Here is a 24,406-nt window from a genome sequence, read left to right as displayed (position 1 = left end):
GTGAAAACATACAGTTTTTGTAGCTACTTTAAACTCTTTACTGTGCATGCTGCAGTATTTTCCAGAACTGATATAAGTGGAAACAGGCTCTACAGTGTGGTTTCTTTGAACATGAGATATTAAAAGGTATTTTATGTATTTTATTCTGTCAGTTTGAAAGTTGTGCTATCAGCTAAATTCATCATTATCACCTCTCAAAATGCTATCAAGAAGATATTTTAGGTACATGAGGGAATATTAGTTTTGCATAGCTTTAATGACAGATTATATAATGTGCACAATTTAAACTGGGTAACGAAAGTTTTACAGCTAATAAAAGTAAATAAACCACTCAAAATAAATATCAACTTATGTCAGGGAATGTGAGATTTGTTTAATTTCTATATTACTGAAATTTTGCGTTAAATTGTTATGATTTTTATGATACAGAAATAATGTCCCCACAAGCCAGATTATAAAGAGCAAAGCTGAGTTTTTCTTTAATATAAGATGGAAGAAGAGAAAAAAAGAAAGTGTGCAGTAGTGAGTTTAATGGTTTCTCTAAATCTGTATACAAATAGCTAGCCTTTTTTCTTCCTTGTTATTTACTACATTACCGTGACAAAAGCTGATGTCATAACTTGTTGTTACATATTAATCACTGATAAAAATATAACATGAGTGATTAAACTGGATGTGATGTTCCATGTTTAAATTGCTTGACGGCATGAGGGATAGTCTCTGGATACAGGGTTGGAGGTCCAAAGGCAAGAGTTGTAGCCTTAGTTCTGTCCTGCCTGCCATTAGTTAATATATACGTTCCCTGGGTCCTCATTAACCTCTCTGTAAAATTGTTGTTCATAATGGCTTACCCATGAAGTTCATCTCAAACAAAATTTGTTTGAATGGACTCCCAACGTCTGTCTTTTCAACTATGTAATTATTGTGTCATTAAGGTGTGGTCCAGTTAATAAAAGTAGTTTCTGTTTCCTGGACGTTCACTAGATGCTACTAAACATTTATTCAGAGTTAAAGGACACTGTAAGTGACTGTAGTAGATGTAATTTAATATTCACATAATTTTGCATGAATATGCTATATATACATATTTTGAAGTCTACTTTGGGTATTTTGTCTCATAAAGGGACAGCAAAATATTTCATGTTTGATTCCTGTTTGCATTAAGGTTGGCATTATGTCTCTCTAAGAAATTTGTCCACAAATGAGTCTTACCATGCCAGAAAGATGGAAAGTGGTTTTGATTAAAATGAAAATCTGTGTCAGATACCCTGCTTGGGTAAGATGTGAGAGAAAGGAGCACTGAGCACATTTGTAACTTAAATATACCATGTTTTTGTTTTTGTTTCCTACAGGAACACAAACTCCAGACCTGCCATAGATCACCAGCTCCCACTTGGTACAAAAATCCTAAATTCATTACAGTGCTGAGAATATTCCCATCATGGAATTTCAGTGGCTACTTGGAGTCACATTGTATTTCTAATACTGGAAATTGTCTTCAAGCTTAAACGTATGGTTTTATATTCTACCATATTGGATATAAAATACAACTATAATAAAATTTAGGGAAAGGTACAAATTTGGTATTTATATTAAAGTACCTTAAAAATTTATTTAAGTGTGATTCTGTGATAGGAATGACATCGGTAGTGGAGTGCTGGGTTTGTGAATCACACCAAATGGGAGCCAGCAGATCCACAGCACGTCTGGACTATAGTTCAGGTATGTTTAAAGTTACAAATGGGCTGAATTCCTCCTTCCACTTCACTTTGCTTATTTCAGACATTCAGCACCTAATACTTTATTTCTCTTGGTGGCATTTTAAAAATTACTTTGAAATGTCTTTTAGAATTTTTCAAAATATATAACCAGTATGTTTTAGAATTTGTTTATTTGCGTGGTTAATTTTAGTAGTGATAGAGACCAGATATACTTGTTCTAAATATTTTTTTTTTCTTGTGGCAAGTATTGAATTCTGTTTGAATTTTTAACATTTTTGGTAAAATATATGTGTGATACTGGTTGTGTTGGAAAACTGCCAGTTCTTCAGGGAAAAGCTGTGGTAATTCCACACTGTAGCTCAACTATAACAGTGAAGTATTTTATCCTGAAAGAATGAGACATTAAAATTCATATTTAACTGTAAAGGAAACTCTTTCTTTCCTTTTTGCAGAATGCAGTAGTTTCATTCAAAGAATTATGTGGCCTCTCTCCTGTAGCAAATCTTATGCAGTGCATTTTGGCAGTGTCTACACGCTTGGTTGGGCCTGATAATACACCCTTGGTAGTACTGAATCTCAATGATCAGTATCCGACGATGGAGCTCCAAGGGATTGTTCCAGAGGTCTTGAAAAAGATTGTAACAGCATATGACATGGTGAGTAGTCCTTTGTGGTTATTTTATATGCTATTTGAAAGACTTTCTTTTTATAATATACAGTACCATGCCTGTTTTGAAAGGTCATTTTAACCTGTGACTTCCTATTTCATGCTTCGTTACACGTGCTTGAAAGTCATTCCCATGAATGTGCAGCAACTGATAGTGTTTTCATATTGAGTAAAACAGAGATTAATATACTGCATGCAAATACGTAAGTGTTTGTACACTTCAGAAGGCAAAGTGGTTATAATGAAGAGGATTTAACATGAAAAGGATGTATTAATTTACCTGTTTTGCAGTAACTTGAAACTTCTTGCATATCTGTAAACCTCTTACATTAATTTGCTACTTTACATTTTCCAGTTTGTGGACCTTGATTTCGTTTGGCTTTGACTCAACATAGAATAGAAAAACATCAGGAACTGCTTTTAGGAATTGTAGTTTTGTCAGCAGCTTGAAGTGTTAAATTCTACACATGCTTTTTCATTTTCTTTTGCTATATCTTTCTTATGGATCTCATTTGATTAGGCATTTTTACATCTGTAAGCAGCTGTAATGTTAACTTCAGCCCTTTTACTTAAGTAAATATGTAAACTGTGTCTTTAAAGACTGGAAATTAAACATTTTGCAAGAAGGAAGGAAGAACTAATACACTGAGAAATACTGATTTACATCTGCCTTGCATTAATTTAAAGTATGGAAAAAAGATCCAGATGAGTGTGATTTGAAATGTCCTCCTTACTTCCACTGAAGTAATCTGGCACAAATAATTGAGCCTTTATTTATTTATTTAATGTTTTCTTTAATTTGATATAACATCTGACAATAAGTAAACGTTTCTAGGATAATTTTGCATTTATTTTAACATGTGCTAAAATGAGAAACCTCCCCTGGCAGGATCAAGTCACTGTTTTAAAAACAGTCCTTGCTATTTAAAGAAAGAAAATGAAGGAGAATAAACCAGTAGTCCAGTTTCATATATATCTTTTAAACTGCTTTCTAAAGAAAAAGTAGCTTCAGAATAATGCTATACCAAAGTCCAAAAAGCACTCATTAGTAATTAGCAATTTAGGTAGAGTTTATGTAGTTCAGTGATGATGTAAATACAACAGAATTTGACTGGAGTGGTGGCACAGTTACAAGAAGATAGCGGTATATCCTCTTAGTGGTAGCTTATAGGATATCACTATAATTAGGATGGAAATGAGCTTGATAGTTGGGATTACACCTGTAACACGTACGTAATGAAGTTCTGTCTTGTTGATGGAGATGTCTCTACCTGCAGTTTTTTCTGATGTGGTGATGCTGCTTGTTAGTTATTAAGCTATTCCAGATAAGTCCAGATTAAATTTTTTGTTTGAATGTCACTTAGATAGAGGTGACTCATGACTCCAGAAATCTTTACAATCCAAGTTTGGTTTGCTCTTTGTCTCTCACATACGTTTTTTCCCCTGCATCCTGTAGTCTACACATGATTTGAATATTAGTGTACTTTAGAAATCTATACTTTATTTTCATATGTAAGAATAATAGAATATTTATTTAGTGGCATGTTCAAAGCATTTTTCCATCTCCTCTTCCCTAAAGGATAAAGACTCAATTTCATACAAAGACAAAGACTTTGATAGTGCTTCTAGCTATAAATGATATTGAAGATAAGTAAAAATTAAGATTATTTTCATCAAATAAAACTTATAAATTGAAATAATGAGATGTGTTTCAATTTGTGAAACTTTGTCTTGCCAATACTCTGTCCAGTTTGACAAAAGGTTTAAAGCAATTAAAATCTGTAGGGTATACTGGAAAATGAAGTCAGCCATGGGAGCCATACTGATAGCTCTTGTTTCTGAAAGCACATTGTGAAACAGTGGGAGACATCCATATCACCCTTTCCTCAAGGAGAGGAGAAGAGATGTGAAGCTATTTAGCTCATATATTGATATTTGCTATAGTGGCAGATGTTTAGAGTCTGATACTATCGTAGATAGTGTTCTTTTTGTGTGTTTTTGGTGTAAATTAATATAGTGAGCCCTCAAAGTGACACATTTCTTCTCCATGGTTGGTTTTGGCTTGGGGATTTTTTTGACATGATTAGTTAACAGGTGGGCGTAAAATTCAGCTTAATAATGAGAAGCCTTATCTAGAGCTAAGAAAGGGTAGATGTCCTGTTGGAAGTAATGATTACCTGCTGGTCTTATTTTCTGCTGGCTTAGGCCTCAATATAGGTCAAAATTATATAACCATGTTCTTCCAGTGTGTAAAGTACTGTAAGTATGAAATCATGTTGACAACAGAGATTGTGTTAAATGTTTATTAAATAAACCTTGGTTAGTACCATAAAAGCATAGGCTGTCATTACCTTGTGTGCATTCTCAATGTGGCACACGTAATGATATTCTCAAAGTACTGCTGTTTCAGGATCATGATATTTTTGGCTAATGAAGGGATTCTTATTTGTCAGAAATACTCTCCTTTTTACAAAATAATAATAAACGTAGAAAGCAGTATTCAGCCAAGATTTTTAATTATTCAAAATTTGTTTACATTGGGAGTGCTTAAAGGACTCATCGTTGTTCTGTAAAGTGAGAAAGGATGTAAGACCTTTACAGTGGGACAGTCAGTCCACATTGAAATAAATACAAAAGAGTGCAGTGCTGCAGGGGCACATGGAAAGGTGAGAATATCTTCAGCGTAGCACAGGTACATATATTTTTTAAAGAAACAACGAGGCAAATGATAATAAGTTAATTAGCATATCACTAGATACTTGGGTTTTTACATGTAAACAAATAGCACATAATGCTTTCTTAAATTGTCAGCATTCACTACTACGTTAATGGAGGAGCTGTAAGTGATAAAGGCTGGTACTAGTCACGGGTTAAAATATTGTATTTTTGAATGTAATGAGTAATTTGTCACCAGCATTATTGGAACCAGAAGTTTACTCAGGAAATAAAAGGATCTTTTGCTTTTATCCATGTTACAGGAGCTGGGGTGTCTTTTCAGAATAATGAAAAACAAATACAACTAGGAATTTTTGAGACAGACAGACGTTTAAGTTGTGTATTTTTCTCTAGCTTCTCCATGCTCCTGAGTACTTTTCACCCTAACATCTTTTTTAACGATGTTTTATTTTTCCCTCTCGTTCATGAACTTCAGCTTCCTTTATGTGATACTTCAGCATGCACTCTGTTGGTGTCATCACACCCATCACTGATCAGTGCTGCAGACTGAAGCTTGGAGTTAAGGCAAGTGCCTCTTCCACACCATTGCATGTTTTTTTTAAAATGTCTTATAACCTTTAAGATAAACAGTAAGTAAACCTTAAAAAGTTATGCTATGGCAAGAGAAAAAAAAAAATTATCTCGTCCTAAGTCTGCAGCATTATTCAGTGATGAGTATAATAGCACTGCAAAGATATGCTAGCGGATCATACAAATGAAGCCAGGTATTGTTGAGAACTTGGCTGTCTCTGTCTGCCCTTAGTTGGAGGATGAAGTGTCCCATCTGATGAAGATAAGGTTTTCTGAAGTTTGCAAGCAGGCATTTACTTCTAAGAGGAAAGCTAGCACAGAAAAGGCAGAGAACTGTACCTGTGTGAAAGAAGATAAAGTAATGCTGCTACAATAATTAGGATTAAATGTTATTAAATCCTAATTAGATAATGCTGCTAGAGCCATTTTTTCACAGTTTCTGGTGGTGGTGTTTTTTTTTTTTATGTTGAGGTTATGTTGCAATTCAAAATGTCTGCAGACTACAGTGTAGGAGGTCTGTATTTGATTCAAATGAAATCAAATAAGATGAATAGATTTTGTATACACACCCTAGGGATAGGCTCAACAGTGGGGCTGTGTTTATTGCTGGTGGGGTTGCGAGATGATGAAAATGAGAGGTATTAAAATACACCAAAGCTAGTAAACTGGAAAACACCATATGATTGGTGATTAGTAGCTTTATAGTAAGCTTAAATCCGGTTACCTTATTGTTGGCTCATTTCAACTACTGACTCAATACAGCAGATTGCATATGCAATCATGTGGAAGTTAACTTCATGTTATGGAGTTGCAAATTTGGCCAATGACATAAACTAAATATGATGGTCTATATTTTGAACTTGAACATGTCCATCCCATTGTGAAGTAGGTAGTTTGACACTATACCTTGAAGAGTTATAGGCTGGACTGGTACTAGTAGAGCTTATTAAAAGACTATCTAAAAAGGACTGATTGTCAAGGTTCTGATAAAATGTTAATAGTCCTCTCATACTTCAGCTACTGCTCAAAACCCTAAATATTCTTTACCTTTAAAACTCATCCTGATATCAATATAGATGAATTGCATGGGGCACTTCTGTATTGGGCATGTTGGATTGAAGCTCATAATTCTGAAGGAAGCAAAGAATATATCCATTGACTCTTTCACAGGGCCTAGAAAAGAATGATTAGCAGATCTGGTTTGAGTTATGCTTAGCTCATAAAATCTGTATTAGTTACCTTGTTGTTGATGTAGATCCTTGGTTGTGGTTACTTTACAAATACTGGTTACTTTACAAATACAGTAAGAGGGATTTCAGTCATTCTGCTGTGGTTATAGAATTGAGAGAACAAGTAGATGAAGACTTTTCTACTTCATCTCAGCTTACTAATGTGCGAGAGTTATTCAGTTGAGAAGCCTTTGTTCCACAAATTACCCTTTGAGGTTGCAAACTTCTGGGGTAACTAAAAAATACTAGATCCAGTGCTGGTAGTTACCAGTTTATCTCCTAAAACAGAGTGAGTGAATAGGTTACTTTAACTCTTGCCTAACTTTCTTTTCATCTAAATACTCAATTTCTGACTGGGGCAGAGAAGGCTGAGTTCAGGATGGTCACCAATCTTATGTAATCGAACTCAATCTTTGCATCTCATGTGTTTTTAAATCACATGATAACATCTGACCACTATCTGCTTCATGCAGAAGAAAATCCAGATTTTTCCATCTGATACCTTTTCTGAGGAATACATGACTGGCATAGACTGTGATACCTGTGTTCTGTTTCCTGGTTGGTTCAGAATGTTGTTCTTTAGCCCATGTCTTCTGGAGTCCAGCTCCGTGGGTGTTCCATGTTACAATTTAAGTCTTAGCATCATCTGGCTTATAAAACAAAGGATTTAGGCTTCGCACAGGAGATTGAAAAGCTATTATTCCTTGCTTTTATACTTAAGAGCATAACTACATAAAAATAAGGAACCTTGTTAAAACAAAAAAGTAAGAGAAGTAGTCAAAAGAACAGACATCATAGACACTCTAAGGATACCACACAGGAGGCTTGAAGTAAATATGTACCACTATCAAAAAACACTTGAGGAGGACAAAAAGGAGGAGGTACTGTTCAAAAGAAGGCGGCATCTTCCAAAAAGATGAAGTCATGTGCAAATGAGGAAGATAGGATAGATATTTAACCCTGTCATGGTTAAATAAAAAATATAAGAAAGCTGACAGTGAAGAATTTCAGGAACGATTTGCACAGACTTAAAAATTACAATAACTTCTTTTGTGAAAATACCAGAAACAGGAAGCCTGTCAAAGAGTGTATATGACCAGTAGTTGATCAAAGTATAAAAGAAAGCCCCAGGAAAAGAAATAAAGCCACAACACTAAATTAATTTTTGCATCCATTTACCTGTGGAGATTAAGGTTTCACATGAAACTCTTCTTTATGAAGGACTCATTGGAGAATTCATTCTAACTGAAATGCTGATAGAAGATACTACACAGGAAAGGCAAAATGACTGAGAAAAAAATTACCAGGAAGAGGTGATACTCATTCATGGATTCTGAAAGATCTCAAGAGTTGATATATCCAAACTGCTAATTGTTGTGTGTATCCTCTCACTTAAAACTGACTATCAAAGTTGTTAGTGTGGTGCCAGTGTTTTAAGAGGTTTCCAGGGATGATCGTGAAATTACAGATCAGACAGGCTGACATCTGTACTGTGAAAATGGGTAGAAACTGTTTTGAAGAACAAAATTAGAGGAAACATGGAGAAACATGTTGTGTTAGGGAAGAGTCAATACAGCTTTTATAAAGTGAAGGGCTCATTAATCTCTTGGAGTTCTTTGAAGTCAAGAAGCATGTAGACATGGAAGATTAGTCTGGTTGGATTTTCCAAAAGCATTTGACAAAGTCCCTTTTCAAATGCCCATATTGAAATGAAGTTACTATTAAATTTTTAGCCTTTTAAAATTCTTGGCTCTTTTTTGATAGCTGGAGTAAATGTTGAACTTAACCTGATGTTCCAACAGGAAAAGAACTGTTAAAGACAGTTGCTTGTGTTGATTTTTGCATTAGGGAATGTTTTTCCAGTAATTGGATTAGGGATGGTAGGTATAGCTCCAACAGCTTCGATCTAGCTAAAATAGCTAAGTACTCCTGAAGATGTATGACTTAATGATGCCCCCAGATTTGCAAAGATCATCAAGGTGTGAGGTATGTGGGTGCTTGGAGTTTAAACAACTTCCTCAGTCTTAATGGTGGATTGTTATAATGTGTATTAAAACAGTAAGTTTCAGAGTTGACAATATAAATGCAATATTTAAATACTGATAACACACACTGTCTCACTATTTCCATTATTGCCTCTGGCTTTGTACTTTCATTATCAAGTCTCTGCAGAGTTAGAACTGTCTTTATTTAGGTAGTAAATGGATGCAGTTCAGTGGTGAAGAGATCTAAGGGAAAACATACATCATTCATTGCAATTTAATATTGCAAATAGCCCAGGTAATGGTTTTTGCCATGTTTAATAAATTGTAATATTTGTAGATTCTGATTTTTGAGATGAATTTAAATAGTTACTGATTGTGTAGTTGTTAGTCTATCACAAAAACTGATGGAAAACAAAGTATTGATGGAAAATATAGTGAATAGCTTGGGCAGTTTCTTCAAAAAGAGTTATGTTGCTTATTATCAGTTTTTATTTTCCTGTTTTATAACAGGACAGTCATTCTAAACTGAAGGTTGCAATTATGCTTCCAAAAGCAGAGCTGCAGATGATAACCTCAGCTTATGTTGGGCTTTTCAGTCCACAAGGGCAGAAACAAACGTCTAATTTTGGATATTCAGACTCCAGTGCCAAATGTTGTGAAGTATGAGCTGTTTTTCATTGATTGAAAAGCTCTGATAATCACAATTTGATGCTTCTGGGAAGTCAAGATTTCTTCATTTTTTGTTAAGAGCATGAACAGTGAAGCTTTTTGTATCCTCTCACTAATCCCATTATGGCTAATGGCTGACTCACAGTATTCATGAGACCAAAAATAATACGACTACTTAGGAAGAGGAGTTCATCTAGCTTACTGTCCTCTAATGTAGTCCAATGGAATGTTTATGGAAGAGCATAAAAATAGGTCAGATGCTTAGCAACTTCTCTTACATGTACTCCATATTTCCAATAGTAGTTCACTTTTTCTCTTTTTCTTTCTCAATAAATTCTTAATCTTCTGTTTGTCTCTTTGACTCCTGTGTGAAAAAATTGTGGTTATTTGAACTGTTACTGACGATCTTAGTTTCAAAAATACCACTACCTATTAACTTTTTCACAAGGATGATACATTTCTGCTTCTCTTTACAGATATAGGATATTTTCCTTTCATATTTATGTGCTTCCTTATTGTCCGCTTTTTACGTAGTGTTTTCATTCTACCAGCTTTAGTTTAAAAAAGATGAAAAACATTTTGCTGTAACAGCCAGAGTGTCAAGAAAGCAAGGAGAAATGACGGTTGGATTTAAAAGAGTTTAATGTCATTGTGTGCATAGTTTAGAAGAGAGCTGCTGATTATTTTATTTACTCTGTCTTCAACCTAGTCTTTCTCAAAAACTTTACTCATGAGGAATTAAAAAAGAACAAGACTTTTTAATGGAGAACTTGTGGACTGTTTGTTCCTTTGGTAAATTTTCTTGAACTTTGGGAAATCTAATTCATTTTGGGATACTGCAGAATTAAGAACAGATGATGTCCTATTTTTTCTCAGGCCTACAACAATTAGTTTTAGTAAGCGGATTTTATCTCTTATGCTCCGGCACTGCATTATGGCATAATCTCAGCTTGCTTCTTTCTGAAGACAAAAAAACCCGTTCCATGTATGTGTTTCCTAGAATATAAAACATCTCAAAAAGAGATGAGAGAGGAAAGGAAGGCTGAAAAAGTGAAACCATGAGTCTATCCCTATGCTTTTCCCACTTACGGGGATATACTGCCACTGTCAATTAGGTACAGCATTACGTTTATGTCGTAATATGCCAGTGATTTCAGGAAGCGTAATGGAAATGTCCTCTGCATTTGTCTCGGAAGAGGACAGTGTTTTAAAGTCTAAAGGGAAACATAATACTTAATGATATCATAATATGTGATATATGTTACGGTCGAGGGAGGTGATCCTTCCCCTCTATTCAGCACTGGTGAGGCCACACCTGGAGTACTGTGTCAGTTTCTGGGCTCCCCAGTACAAGGGAGACATGGACATACTGGAGAGAGTCCACAAAGGGCCACGAAGGCAATGAAGTGTCTGGAGCACCTCTCCTATGAGGAAAGGCTGAGAGAGCTGGGACTGTTCACTCTGGACAAGGGAAGGCTCAGGGGGGGATCTCTTCAATATGTATAAATGCCTGAAGGGAGGGTGCAAAGAGGACAGAGCCAAGCTCTTTTCAGTGGTGCCTAGTGACAGGAGAAGTGGCACGAAATGAAACGCAGGTGGCTCTGTCTGAACATCAGAAAACACTTTTTGACTGTGAGGGTGACTGAGCATGGGAACAGGTTGCCCAGAGAGGTTGTGGAGTCTCCACCCTTGGAGATATTCAAAAGCCATCTATCTGGACATGGTCCTGGGCAGCCTGCTCTAGGTGGCCCTGCTTGAGCAGGGGGAGTTGGACTAGATGACATACCGAGGTCCCTTCCAACCTCAATGACTGTGTTCCTGTGCTAAATTTATTTTCTTGCGTAGTTGGAGAAATGATTTCTAATTTAGACAATATGTTTGCTATAAAACTTACTACTTTGAAGCGAATTTAGTTTGATGTAAGGAGTCCTCTGTATGCACAGAAGTAGCAGTTAGCAGCTTTTGTTTTCTTACCTTGGCGCTTAGGACTATACTTGGATAGTAGAAAGATCAGTTGTTCTTCATTATAGAGCAGCTTTGGATTGTCTGGGCAAAACCACACCTGATTTTTATCTATAATGAAGTTATTATTGATTGTTGTCTTGAGCCAGAAAGCTCAGTTCTAGAAATTTCTTTTGATGAGAGATGTCTACTTTACTAAAATCCTTATTTACATAGAATCATTGAAGTTGGAAGACACATCTGGAGATCGTCTAGTCCACCCACCTTGCTCAAAGCAGGATCAGGTAGAGCAGACTGCCCAGGACTGTGTCCAGTTGGCTGTTGAATATCACCAAGGATGGAGGCTCCACAAGCTCTCTGGGTAACCTCTTCCAGTGTTTGACCACCCGGGATCCCCATTGAGCCTTCTCTGCTCCAGGCTGGACAGTCCCAGCTCTCTCAGCCTCTCCTCATATGAAAAATGCTCCAGTCCCTTAACTCTCTTTGTGGCCCTGTGCTGGACAGTAAGACCATATATTTCTTCTACTGGAAAGCCCCAAACTGGACTGAACACTCGAGGTGTGGCCTCAGCAATGCTGAGCAGAGGACCAACTCCCTTGGTCTTCTGGTGATGCACTTCCTTAGGTATGTCCACCTTGCTGTCCACCAGGACACCCAGGTCCTTTTCTCTGAAGCTGCTTTCCAGCCAGTCAGCCTCCAGCCTGTACTGCTGCGTGCATGGGGTCATTCCTCTCCAGGTGCAGGACTCGGCGTTTCCCTTTGCTGAACTTCATAGGGTTCCCGTCAGCCCACTTCTCCAGCTTGCCAAAGTCCCTCTGAGTAGCAGCACAACCATCTGCTATATCCACCCTCCTCCAAGTTTTGTGTCTTCTGTCAGCTTGCTGAGGATGTGCTCTGCCCCATCATCCCGGTGATTAAATGAAGATATTTAAACAGTAGCAGCTCCAGGGTCAACCCCTGGGGCACACCACTAGTCACTGTCCTCCAGATGGACTTCATGCTGCTGATCACAATGCTTTGAGCCTGGCTGGTTAGCTAGTTTTCAGTCCACCTCACTGCCCACTTACCTGGCCTCTACTTCCTTAGTTTGTCTATGAGGATGTTACGAGAGACAGTGTTGAAAGCCTCAGCAAAGTCCAAATAAAAAACATCCACTGCTCTCCCCTCCTCCAAGCCAGTCACCTCATTGTAGAAGGCTGTCGGGTTGGTTAAGCCTGATTTCCCCTTTGTAAATCCATGATGACTTTCCCCCAGTCACCTTCTTGTCCTTCATGTGTTTGGAAATGGTTTCCAAGAAGATTTACTCCACCACCTTCCCAGGGATTGAAGTGAGGCTGACTGGCCTGTAGTTCCTTGGTCCTCCTTCTTACTCTTCTTCTTCTAGATAGGAATGAAATTTGCTTTCTTCCAGTCTCAGGAACGTCCTCTGATTGCCATGACCTTTCAAGGATAACCGAGAGTTGCCTTGCAATGACATCAATCCACCCCCTCAGGACTCATGGGTACATCCACATATATGTCTCTGTGTTTGATGAAATTGTTGTTAAACAAAACTCAGTGTATGTATTGCCAATCAATACCTGCTTTACATAACATGAATTACTCAACTCATGGACTGGCTGTGGTCTTTCTGTGTTAATTTCTAAAATTTTTCTGGGATTTGAAGAAAAACTTTAAAAGAAAAATAATAAAAATGTGTTCTGCTGGGGCCTTTGCAGGTTTTTTCTTGTCTCATTGCTTGTCAGTAGTAATCGTCAGAAAGTTATAATCTCTGAAAACTGTTTAGCTATCTTTTTTTCAGTTATCTTTTCCATACAACTTAGCAAGGTATTCTTCAGATATTTTAAAGCTCTGCTAAGAGGTCTTCTGGAAGACTGTAACTTAAACTTGGGACAGAGAAAAGTATATTGTCCTTTCTGATAAGATGCTACTTTGCAATCACTTCAACATATTTCTTTGCTGTATATCTCTCCTGTTTGAACTTGAGGACCTTTTACTCTTGAAAACTGAGTAGCACTGATCTAGTGGTGCTAGCAGTCTCAAGGATGGTAGGTGTAAGGTTTTTATCACTGCTTATTGAGTTTTGAACTGAGCTCAGTAACGTGAACATGTGTCGCCTGCTTATTAGAAGTCCACTTCTGTTGTTTATGGTGGTGCTGGTTAAAAGTTGGACATCTCGGAATGCTTTCAGTGTGGTGTCCACACTGTTAGAACAATTCATTTGAGTTCTGAGGTTTAATAGGAGTTAACAATCTGATTTTCCAGTCATTTCCTTCCTTATCGCTATAAACCCATTCTTCTCCAGCAGAAAATCAAAGGCAGTATATATAGTTCAAAACAACTCTTTATGCAACTTCAGAGCAAGCTGACCATGGCAGTTGTCACTGAAAGGAGTAAGAATGATTCTTTTGCTTGTTCCAGTGCCACAACAAAAATGCCTTCTGGTGCATTGACATTGAATACTGGACTGCTTGGATACAGTTTATACATATATTTAATTAGAACTGACCATATTTTGCTTGAGTTCCCAGTACATGTAATGGTTCTTGAGAATAGAAGTGTTTGTATGCTGTCCCTACCAGAGTTCCTTTCCTTGCTGTTATTGCTTGGGGCAATGATAGCAACTTCTGACCCTGTCTGGGTCACACACATCTTTTGAAATGGTGCAGATACTATTAGCAGTTTATGTATTGTAGTTTGGGATGGCCTATGTTTGGTTTCCTTTTTTATGAGGTGCTATTTGCTGTTGGTGCTATTTGTACTATTCTGGACTTAATAAAATGTCTGGAAAATGCAAATTATTTATTACTACTGTTAAGAGCACCGGTTTGGCCACTGTATACTAAAATGTTTTCAGAAATGGTGTAGTTTGTGGTCTCAAAAGTATATCTAATATGCTGAGATTTGAGACAAAAGGAGAATGTGAGCAGCATTTTGTGGAGAGAGACATTTTAATAAAGATTTGGTTTATACCTACTGTAAGTATGGTTTCAGCTTTACTGTTGGGATGTAGGTCTAACAGTATTGGCAACACATATCCACAGATTTCAAAATGTAAATGTGTAGTGTGCTTTATGTGCTAAAAATAAAGTTCATCCTTGCTGTTGCAACTCTGTCAGTGAAGGTATTTTCTCTCACTGAGGTTCATCAGCCAGACACAGTTTATCACTGGCTGGTTTTTCCATTTTAAAATGCAGCTGATGTCTCTCTTTGTGTGCTACCAACCAGTTCCACATGCAGAGGAATTAATAAATCCTGTGGGTTTTTTTTTTTTAAAGATGTCTTTCTCAAGGTCTGTATTCTTTGTTAAACGTGATATTTAAAATATTTAGGGTTGAGTTCAATCTACATCTTTTCCCTCAGTTGGGGGCATAAACAGGATGTTCTGTCTTCTACCAGAAGACCTGTCTTCATGAGCCTAGTAGAAATAGATCTTCACTTGCTCAAATTCAGCTGAAATTGAATGAATGGTCTCAAATACATGCATGTGTACATACGTGTCAGCACTTATATACATGCAGAGGCATACACAGTGTTTGTTCATAGCACTTATCTCTTTCATAAAACAACAGAACAGACTTAACAAAGCTTTGCAACATAAAAGATAAGCCTAGAGGGTAGTCAAGACATGTATATTCTTTTTTTAATTTTCTGTAACTGTCTCTCTTAATGAGAGAGTTCTATTTTGCTGAGAAAGAGGATAGATATATTTTTTAAGTATATGACTTTTCATTTGGTTTGTGAAGACACCGTCAGTAAGTGGTGAATGGTACTGTTAGCAACAGAGCTCCATCAGTTTGAAGCAAGAATTGTTTTGGTTGCTAACCATTGTCATCATGCTTTTTAAGGCAGGGACAATATATAATAGTACAGGTCTCTCATCCTCACTGAGAACTCTGGACTAATCATTTAGAGTTTATTTCTAAAACCCCTTAAGAACAATTTAAATATTTTTTACATCTTTCTTGACATTTGTCCTTTTGTTAGAATTACTGATAACTAGGTAAAATGGTTGCGTGATTTAACAAATAGAGTTTGACGAATAGATCAAACTGTCAGCCTGGCCTCTGCAAAAATGTGGTGACTTCAAGGCTCACAAAGCATACCATTCTGCATTTCCCATTTTCCGTTGTCCAAAAAAAAAGGAAGATAGTCCAGTATGTAGTGAGTACCAGAGCAGTTCTCTGTTCATACTAAGATTGGTGTGGGGGTGGGGGTGTGAATTGAAGGGAGAGTTGAAGCAATTCCAGCAAGTGTTGTACATTCTGTATTTAAAATATTTGTTGGATATTTTGAATCGCTACTTCCGGAAAAAAGCAACATAGGTTAGAGATGGGAATTAATACTGTAAGAGACTTGCTAGAAAGCATAGCTACTAAACTTCATATAATATCTGTTCTTTTCTTAGAATAGGCATGGCTAATTTGCAATACATTTTTAATGATCAGCTGGTAACTGGTTGTTCCCTATTAAGTTTTTTTGCATTTCTCTTTCCAGTTTTGTCACTGATAATATTCTCAAAGTTGGCTGTGGTTAGCAAATACCTGCTTATTGATTGGCTTGTTCAGTATAGACTGGTCTAATATATACTAGACTCTATTTGGTCTTCCTCCTCAATTTCCACAGCTAATTTGCCTTGAGAATTTCATTTCTCATTCTGCTGCAGACATACTGTTTTTCACACTGAAGCTCCTGCTTACTCATAATTTTCTACTTCACTTTTATACCAAGCACACATATACATACAAGTATCGTTTGGATCGGCTAATTTTCTGTTTAAATATAACCATTTATACTCAGTTGTTCCGTATGCTGTGTCTACCAAAAGTCTTTCAGTCTCTGTTAATATCTACATGAATGTTTTCATGATGTTATAATTTTGGCTTGAACACCAGAAAGAATTTATATGTTCAAACACTCCATAAGAGTCATTTAACAAATAGCTGAATACATACTAAAAGGTGACTGCGTGGTGAAGAACAATATAAGAATAAAATTATAATGAACTAATACTATTACTTTATTAATCAAACACAACTAAAAGGTGACACCTACTCATGCACACAGCATGCCGCTCCGTTATTTCCTTAGTGGAGGACATCCACAAAATTGGGGGCTAGCATAATTTTGATTGAGTGGTAGTGGCAATAAACCTCTGAATTATTGCTAGCTCAGCCAATTTTGCTTAGTGATGCTGTTAATCTTAAATATAGCTTTGTATGCATTTTAGAGACCAAAGATAAAAAAAGTAACTATTACTGGCCTTGGTAATATAAAAATTGATATTAGAATAATTTATATCGCATGAAATGCATTGACATTTTTCTTCAAAAGTTGCAAAGAGGGCATTGCTTTTGATCTGACAGTATTTAGGCAAAGCAACTTTTCATACCAAAACTGAAATATTAAATCTGCACATTATTATAAAGTCTTCTTCAATGTTAGCCTTGCCATGATGAAAGAGCACTAATACAGTGATTTGTTTCATTTCCTTTCATCTGCGGAACTAGTACAACTTTCTTGCTTTGTCAATACAGAAAGTAAACAAAGAAGCAGTGATGTAAGCATTTTTATTCATCTTTGAATTACCTTATTTCTGAAAATCAGTGCAGTGTCTCAGAGCAAGTTTTCTAATCCGCCGAGGCTTGTTCTCCACTATTTCTAAATTACCTGATGTGCATGTAGAATGTATTGTATGAAGGAAACAGAGCAGATAGAGATGTTCTGTGTCTGGAATAGGACCTAACTGAGATGACTTAGAAGTTACATTATTATATACATGGGGTCAGGAACACAGAATAGACTAACATAGGGCAGTTGCAGTGTTTCTTACGGTTCCTCCTGAAGAAATACCTTGAATAGGCAGCACAATTGGTCTCTTTCTTTTATGAACTCCACTCAAAAGGGTTCTCAGGTGAAAGGATTCTTACTAACAGAGAATCCCACTGTAGTCATTATTGTGTGTTAGCATCCTGACAAAAAAAGAGCCATACGTGCTCAGCATTTCATTTTTCAAGGTGATTTTCAATGCAGCAAAAGCTCGGTGGAGGATGCTTTACAGTATCGTTTCAGCTAGTTAGCAAAATAACATCAGGTATTGGAAGTATATTTGTGATTGAAGTCAGCTGTGTTTTGGTTCTCTTCATTTAAGTGCATTACAGAAGCAAATGTGTTACGTGACGTACATATTGAAACAGGTAAAATCCTTGCCTTTCAAGCAAATTTATAGTGGCTTCATTTCAATTTCTGAATACTGTTTTAAAGACCAAATAGTAATGAAACAGCGAAATGCAGCTTTCTCCATGACAAATCAGGAATAGTCAGTTTGCAGTGCTCCCTATAGAAGCCTGTCTGGGTGAAATACAGTATTCTCTTACTTAAGTATGCTTCTCTTTAAAATAGTTGTCTTCAATTTATTACACCTAATTAGTAATTGGCATAATTCTATTTATAGGCAGTTTTTGGTTGAGTGAACACTGATATTTATATTCAAAGAACAATCCAGTTAAAAATGGGTAAGCTAAAGTGTTTCACTTGCAGCTTAGCAACCTGATCAAGTTGTTATTTTTTCCTCTTTTATTGTAATTTGCATTTCTTTTTTTTTAAAACTGACATAAATCAGGATAAATAGATACTTTGAAATTAAATACAGATTAATCAGGATGTGAAGATTACATTAAATTACTCCGTATGATGACCTCCACATACTCTAAAGTTGCTTGTTCACATATTGTTTATATGTAGCATAAACCTAAAAATTTTGGGGTTTGCATAATTTTATCATTTTAAATGGAAATAATAGAAACAGAACTAGAATTATTTTTAAATGCTTTGTCATTTACTGAAACCAGATTTTTGTGTAGCTGAAAATAATAGAAGTCTGTAGAGTAGCTTGTGTCTGTGCAGGTGTTCTTCCTCCTCACTTGCTTGCACACTTGCCATGATCAAAAATCTAAGGCTTACTTGCCTGCTTCTCTAAATTGATTTGTGCCTCACTTAGAGCAGTGTTCAGAAAAACAGTCTCAATGTCACTCAGCTGGAGAAGGCTCCTTCTAATACGTGTGAGGAGGGACTGTCGTAGTCATGCCTCTTAAACTAATATTTCTCTGAGGAAGAGTGTTAGAGAGGTTTGGGTTTTTTTCCCTGTAACATGGAACACTCCTGCTCATAACAGCAATTGTGGTCTCCTAAGGAAAAGAAAGTTCCACATGAACACCCACATAAGTAACATGTCAAACTTCAGTCATTGTTTTAGTGGCGAGAAATCTGTCTGCTTGAGTGGATACCAGAGACGTCAGTGGGTAAGGTGTGAAGCAAAGTTGTTACTTCTCAATACATACCCTAGGCTGAAAAATCTGCACGGTTCCATCTTAATTGGTGCGCTTTCAGCTGAGCTTCCATGAAAGGTCTTTTCTTTAGAAAGATCAGGTAAAGGAATAATTGATTTTCCTTACCCTCCAGTACCAGCCTCGAGTGATTTGTTTTCCTCTATAGAGAGTTCTCATACATATGTACAGGTCAAGCCACAAAAAGGAAAAATGTAGAGGAACAAATTTGGAAAAGCAATGGGATGATCCCTAGGAAAAAGGAAGCACTGGGTGGTGAGTGGTCATCATCCTGAATGTCGGAATGAGTGAGGAAGAGGAAACCTGCATCGAGGTTATCTCACCCAAGCCACCACCTGGTAAATAGTTGTATAATTTCCACTTGCTTTGATAGACAGTGAATTATGGAGTAGACATTTTACTTCAATGTTCACAGATCCCAACCCAAAACCATAGTATTTTTTATGTCTTTATGCTACATTTAGAGCACTTCTCTGCCTGGTCATGACCAAGAAAATGAATGTATTCATTATGTTAATGGCACATATTAGATTATCGATTTGAGTTCAAATTTAAGCATCTTTTACAGATTAAAAATCTTCAGTAAAAGTTGAATTTTACTGATATTTCTGTATATTTTACTTTATTTTCTCTACAGATGATTCAGACCATCAGGACTCTAGTTGAAAATACAGATAGCTTATATGAGAAGATAGTACAGTGTCAGAAAGCAGGTAAGTACAAGCTGTTTTTTAAAAATATTATAAAGAACTTACTGCATTTTTCTTATTTCCCTTATTTCCCAAAACTTTTAATCAAATTTGTTTATTTAACCGTAGCAAAAAAACCCCAACAACCGAACAACAACAAAAAAATCCAAACAAAAAAAGAGATTATTGTAATTTAGGCACGTACCATAACAGTGAAAAGGACATTTCAAATCATAGAAATCAAAGATCCATAGAATTACAGCTTGACTTTGGAAATCATGAGCATTTTATATATGGACAGTAGGTTGTCAATATAGTCATTTCCTCAAATGCAAACATAGGATTACAGGAAAGAAAGAGAATGATCTTCCTTCACAATGGAATTTTTTAACCATTTACTCCTATCTCCTCTTTTACCATGTGAGAACTTTTCCTCTTTTGTTATGGTAGCCTAATGTCTTCAAGAGCCTTGGTGAAGTACCTTGCCTTCTGATAATTACATGACAGTAGTTCAGATATTTCATCCCTGCGTTTCTCTAGATCTATTGGGTGGATACCCTCTGGTTCTGCTGATTTGTTACTATTTTACCTATTTAGAGTAAAACTGGTTTTGCAGACAATTACATCTTCTGTGGCAGGCTTTTCAAACCACATGGATGCAGAAAGTCTTTTTTTTAAACTTTGTTATGACCTATTGGTCCCACAGATTCTCTGAAAGTTTTCCTGTTTCTGATATATATTTGAAACAGATTGTATAGTTAGTTCTTAATCCCTTCACAAATTTTTCACCTGATATATTGTAATGGTTTTCTCATTTGGACGCGACTGAGTTTTGAAGGTTTCTTTCTTATTTTGAATAGCATGTCTGACCTTGCTGTTTAGTCATGCTTGTTTTCTTTTGGTCTTTCTTAAGTATTTTTTAAACAATGTTATAAATTTGCTCAGAGTAACGATGCATCGCATTTTGCATCAGAAACAGGGAGTCTGCCAGAGAGTTAGTCAAAGTGTCTACAACCATGTCTTGGGTGACTCAGTCAGGACAAAAGCTTTTTATATACAAATACATTTTTATCTGTCTGATATTCAGCATCCTGCAGCTCCCATCATCTTCCATGATTTTCTTCCATTCTTTGATCCGCTTCTCTGCTTTCCTATAAATTTCAGTCTCTTTTCTTCATTTTCTTTTCCTGAACAGAAAAAAATAATGCTCTTCCACCCTCACCCTTGCTTTACAAACTCTTTTCTGTTAGCAGTGTCTTCCATCTCAGATCAGCAGCAGGAAGGCTTACCCACTCTGAATTTCTAGATCTCCCCTTTATTCACAGCACACATTCCTCAGACTCTGTGAACTTTAGTCAAACCACAGAACTGTCAAAATACTTGAAAATTTTAATTTGTCCTATTTACTTCAAGCTGTCAAACATAAATAATCATAAATGCCATGAGTGACAAAATAATCATTTCACGTATCTTGTTGGTAGATGCAGAATTTATCTAAAATACCAAACTCAAAATATATCATGTTGCCATAAGGACATTGTCTTGTAGACTTGTACACTTACTTCTTGAATCATCTCCCATTTTTGTGGTGATAGTGTGCTATATTTTTTTCACTTCATCAGTGTCTCAAGCAGTTTAGATCCTTGGTTAGGGGTAAGGCAAAAGCTATTGCCTATTTTACCTCATATTTTAGAATTGTTGCCCTTCAGAAAAGATAGCTTTCTACTAGCTCATACGGATTCCAGTAAACTCGCATATGTCTGATTTTCTTGAGTCTTACAACCTTATTTTACTTGAAGTGTAGCTGGGTCCAAGAATCCTTTATTTAAGAATGCTAAAGACCTAAAGCCCATGCTAAATAGCGAAGAGATTTTGATCTCATTTAAATGAGAAACCTCCAGCATGGTGACATAAGCCTAAGTATGGATTATGTAATAGATCCTGCTATTTAGGGCAGCTTTAGCCCTGCAGGGTCAAGGTACTAAAGATGAATGAGCTGAATTGAATTACCTTTTAATATCAATGGTTTGTGAAGATTTTCTTATGACTAATTGATCGCATGATCTCAGTAGATGCTACTGTGTTTAATTCTGAGTAAAAGATTATACGTTTTCCTATGTAGTTTCTTAATAAGGAAAAAGCAAAATTATGCCCTTGTCTGGGCTTTTTTGTTCTGTGGCTCAGAGTGAAAAAGCTGCTAAAATAAGAAGAAATACTCAAGCTGCCAATAAGCAGTAAATTTTTGTGGTCATGAACAGGCTTATAAGAGAAATTCGTTAAATAGGCAAAGTGGACTCACTATTAAACCGTTTTCTAACGTAAGTTTAATAATAAGACTTTTGGCCTCCTTTAAAATTCAGAACCAATTTTAAAATACATGCACCATTATTTCTTCCTTAGGTTGATGGCCTATTGAATAAGCAAAGAGCTGATTCTTGAGATGGCTTTTTTCAGAATTCAAGTTCTTTGCTATTATTATTCTCTAAGAACATTTAACTGTAAACTTCTCATTTTGGTTCTTTAAAATTAAACCATATGAAAAAACTTCTCTGTTTTCTTTATATCAGCATATTAATTTCAGCTCAACACATTCTGTTCTTAATTAAATAGTTTTTGAAAGCATTTTAGATACATTAACTAATGAAAACACATGGGAACATAATATTGCTTTGGTTCCCACTGTACTTCTTATTCTTTAACAGAATTAAGAATAAAATCTGCATAACTTCAAAATGATTGCAGTGCTATTTATTTTGTTGCTATTAAACCAGCTAAAGATCTTGCAAGAAAATAGAATGTAGGTGCTAAAGGGAACTTAAAGATAATCCAGTCCATCCCCTTAACCTGTTAAAGACCTAAAGTGCTCCTGTATCTTCTCTAGAGTAAAGAATTTGAATGTCCAGGGCACCTTACCCCATCCCTAGCCTCCTTTGTACCCAACTCACATCATTCTTGTACTTCTCTTTTGAATCTTCCATCACAGTCTTTTGCTTTATAATTTAAATACTGCCTGAGCTCATCACTGGTTAAAAGAGAGAACCACAGCTTAGGAATTCCTTTTGGTGTTCAGCAGTGGGAACTCAAAAGGACATGTGATATTCCAAGTATTCATTAAGTGATCAGGGGGCAAATAATGAGCGAACACAGTTTGCTGGTGACAAAGAATTACTGAACGTAATCAAATGTAGATAGGACTGTGAAACAGTACAGGAGGATCTTGTGACACTGAGAATTATAAAACAATGTGTGAAATGTAACATCAGTAAGGGTAGATTAATGTGTGTAGGGGGAAAAGTAGCCTTGACAATACCTACAAGAAATGATTTCTAAGTTTTCTGTTTTAAATCAGGAAATGAAGTTATTGTATACAGTTCTAACAGTGTCAGTTTACTTCTAATATCATATATAAATATGCATTCCAGCACTGTGTGCTGATAATTCAAATCGCTTTTTTTCTGTATGGTTGTAGAGGTATAACCTTCCCTAGTCATCTGTGCAGCCAGAACTCTTGTTCAGGTTCTTCTGGGATCTCAGCTGCACTTTTCTCTGAGTTGGACCATTATAGTTTTGCTTTATGTACGTCATTTTCCTGGTTGTCGTTTTGATGATGTCTGTCCTTATATTAATTTCTCTACTTTTTCCGCGTTGTACGTCAGGACTGAGCTGCTTTCACTTTTCTTGTGTTTGCTCATTTGGTAGCAAGAGTTTCCAGTGCCTGATAGATTGTCAGCCATCGTCATGCATTCTATCCTGTTGTCCCACAGGCTCACTGTAAACATCCACTGGGCTGTTTCCTTTGAATTGGTTTTAAAATTATCCCACAAATATAGCTAGATTGACACATGCCCTCCTACCACCTTAACCAAAATAGTTTTCTTTGCTTCCTTGTACTCCCCACTCTTTCTTTATCCATCTGTTCTCTTTTTTCCTCATACTTCGATTCGAAGTTGAAGCAAGGACTGTCTTATTTATTCCATCTGTACAGTGACTAAAACAGCAGGGACTTAGTTTGTTAAATAATGCAAGTAGTAGAAGACATAAATTGAGTACATTTTCTAACATGTACTCCAAAGCAGTCCTTCAGCAGTGTCAGAAACAGGATGCATTTTCAAGAAAGGGAATATCCAGCCATTCTGAATGCTGTCAAAGATAAACATAGTGCACAACAATATCCATTGGGAAAAAGTTATGTCTGAGCTGCATGTAGAAAAAGATTAGCATGATGGCCATGCAAATACTTCTTGTAGTTGAAAATTAAAGTAATAAAATCAATTTTGTTCAAATAGCTATAAATCTCAGTTCCCCACTGTTACTGCTTAAGCTTTGCAGCAAAACATGTTTACTGAGCTGTTTCTTTTACTATTTGTTCCTGTTACTTGCATTCTAAATTGGTTTTAGACTTAGAGTCCACCAAAACCTGCATGTAAGATGCAGAAAAGATGCAGAAAAAGTAATATTCTATGTTATGTACAGATTAGGTAATCCTTTAACAGAGGAAAAGAAATGGATATAATTAAATCTTGAGGAGCACTTTTGACTGGGTATGTAGGCATGCAATTGAGTTTTTATTGAAACAGTGAAAGGGAATGACTAGATCAGTTGTTCTCAACTTTTTTGTAGTTATCCCTGACTTGAGAGAGAATTTGCAGTGTTTGTGGTACTGTGGAGTTTACACAAGCCCAGCAGAATTTGTTAATCCATGTCTTCTGAAATACTGCCTCTCATCAGCAAGTCTTGACTTTTGATTAGAAGCCACTGCATTTAAACTATGGCTCCATATGTAGGGAGTGAAGAAATGCTGCTTTATCCATTATCGTTGGACTTCATAACTGAGCAATATTTAATGTGCTTTCCTGCATCAGTAGGACATACTGATCTTCAAGTTAAATCTT

At 36.3% G+C, this 24,406-nt stretch overlaps 1 protein-coding gene across 2 annotated transcripts in view; it reads left to right on the top strand.

Annotated features, from left to right (window-relative positions):
• Positions 1-24,406, top strand: part of PLCL2 (phospholipase C like 2) — a 106,256-nt gene that overhangs the window by 59,417 nt on the left and 22,433 nt on the right. The window contains exons 4-5 of one of the 2 annotated variants that reach the window (XM_076331226.1): positions 2,174-2,377; positions 19,463-19,538. In XM_076331226.1, the coding sequence (XP_076187341.1) occupies positions 2,174-2,377; positions 19,463-19,538 (280 nt within the window). Of the gene's footprint in view, positions 1-2,173; positions 2,378-5,539; positions 5,712-19,462; positions 19,539-24,406 lie in introns of those variants that run through there. The other variant, XM_076331227.1, reaches the window with a different exon arrangement.

Source organism: Aptenodytes patagonicus, chromosome 2 (assembly GCF_965638725.1).
Source record: "Aptenodytes patagonicus chromosome 2, bAptPat1.pri.cur, whole genome shotgun sequence".
Taxonomy (NCBI): Eukaryota; Metazoa; Chordata; class Aves; order Sphenisciformes; family Spheniscidae; genus Aptenodytes; species Aptenodytes patagonicus.
The sequence above is the reverse complement of the archived record's forward strand: the minus strand, read 5'-3'. Positions and strand labels throughout refer to the sequence as shown.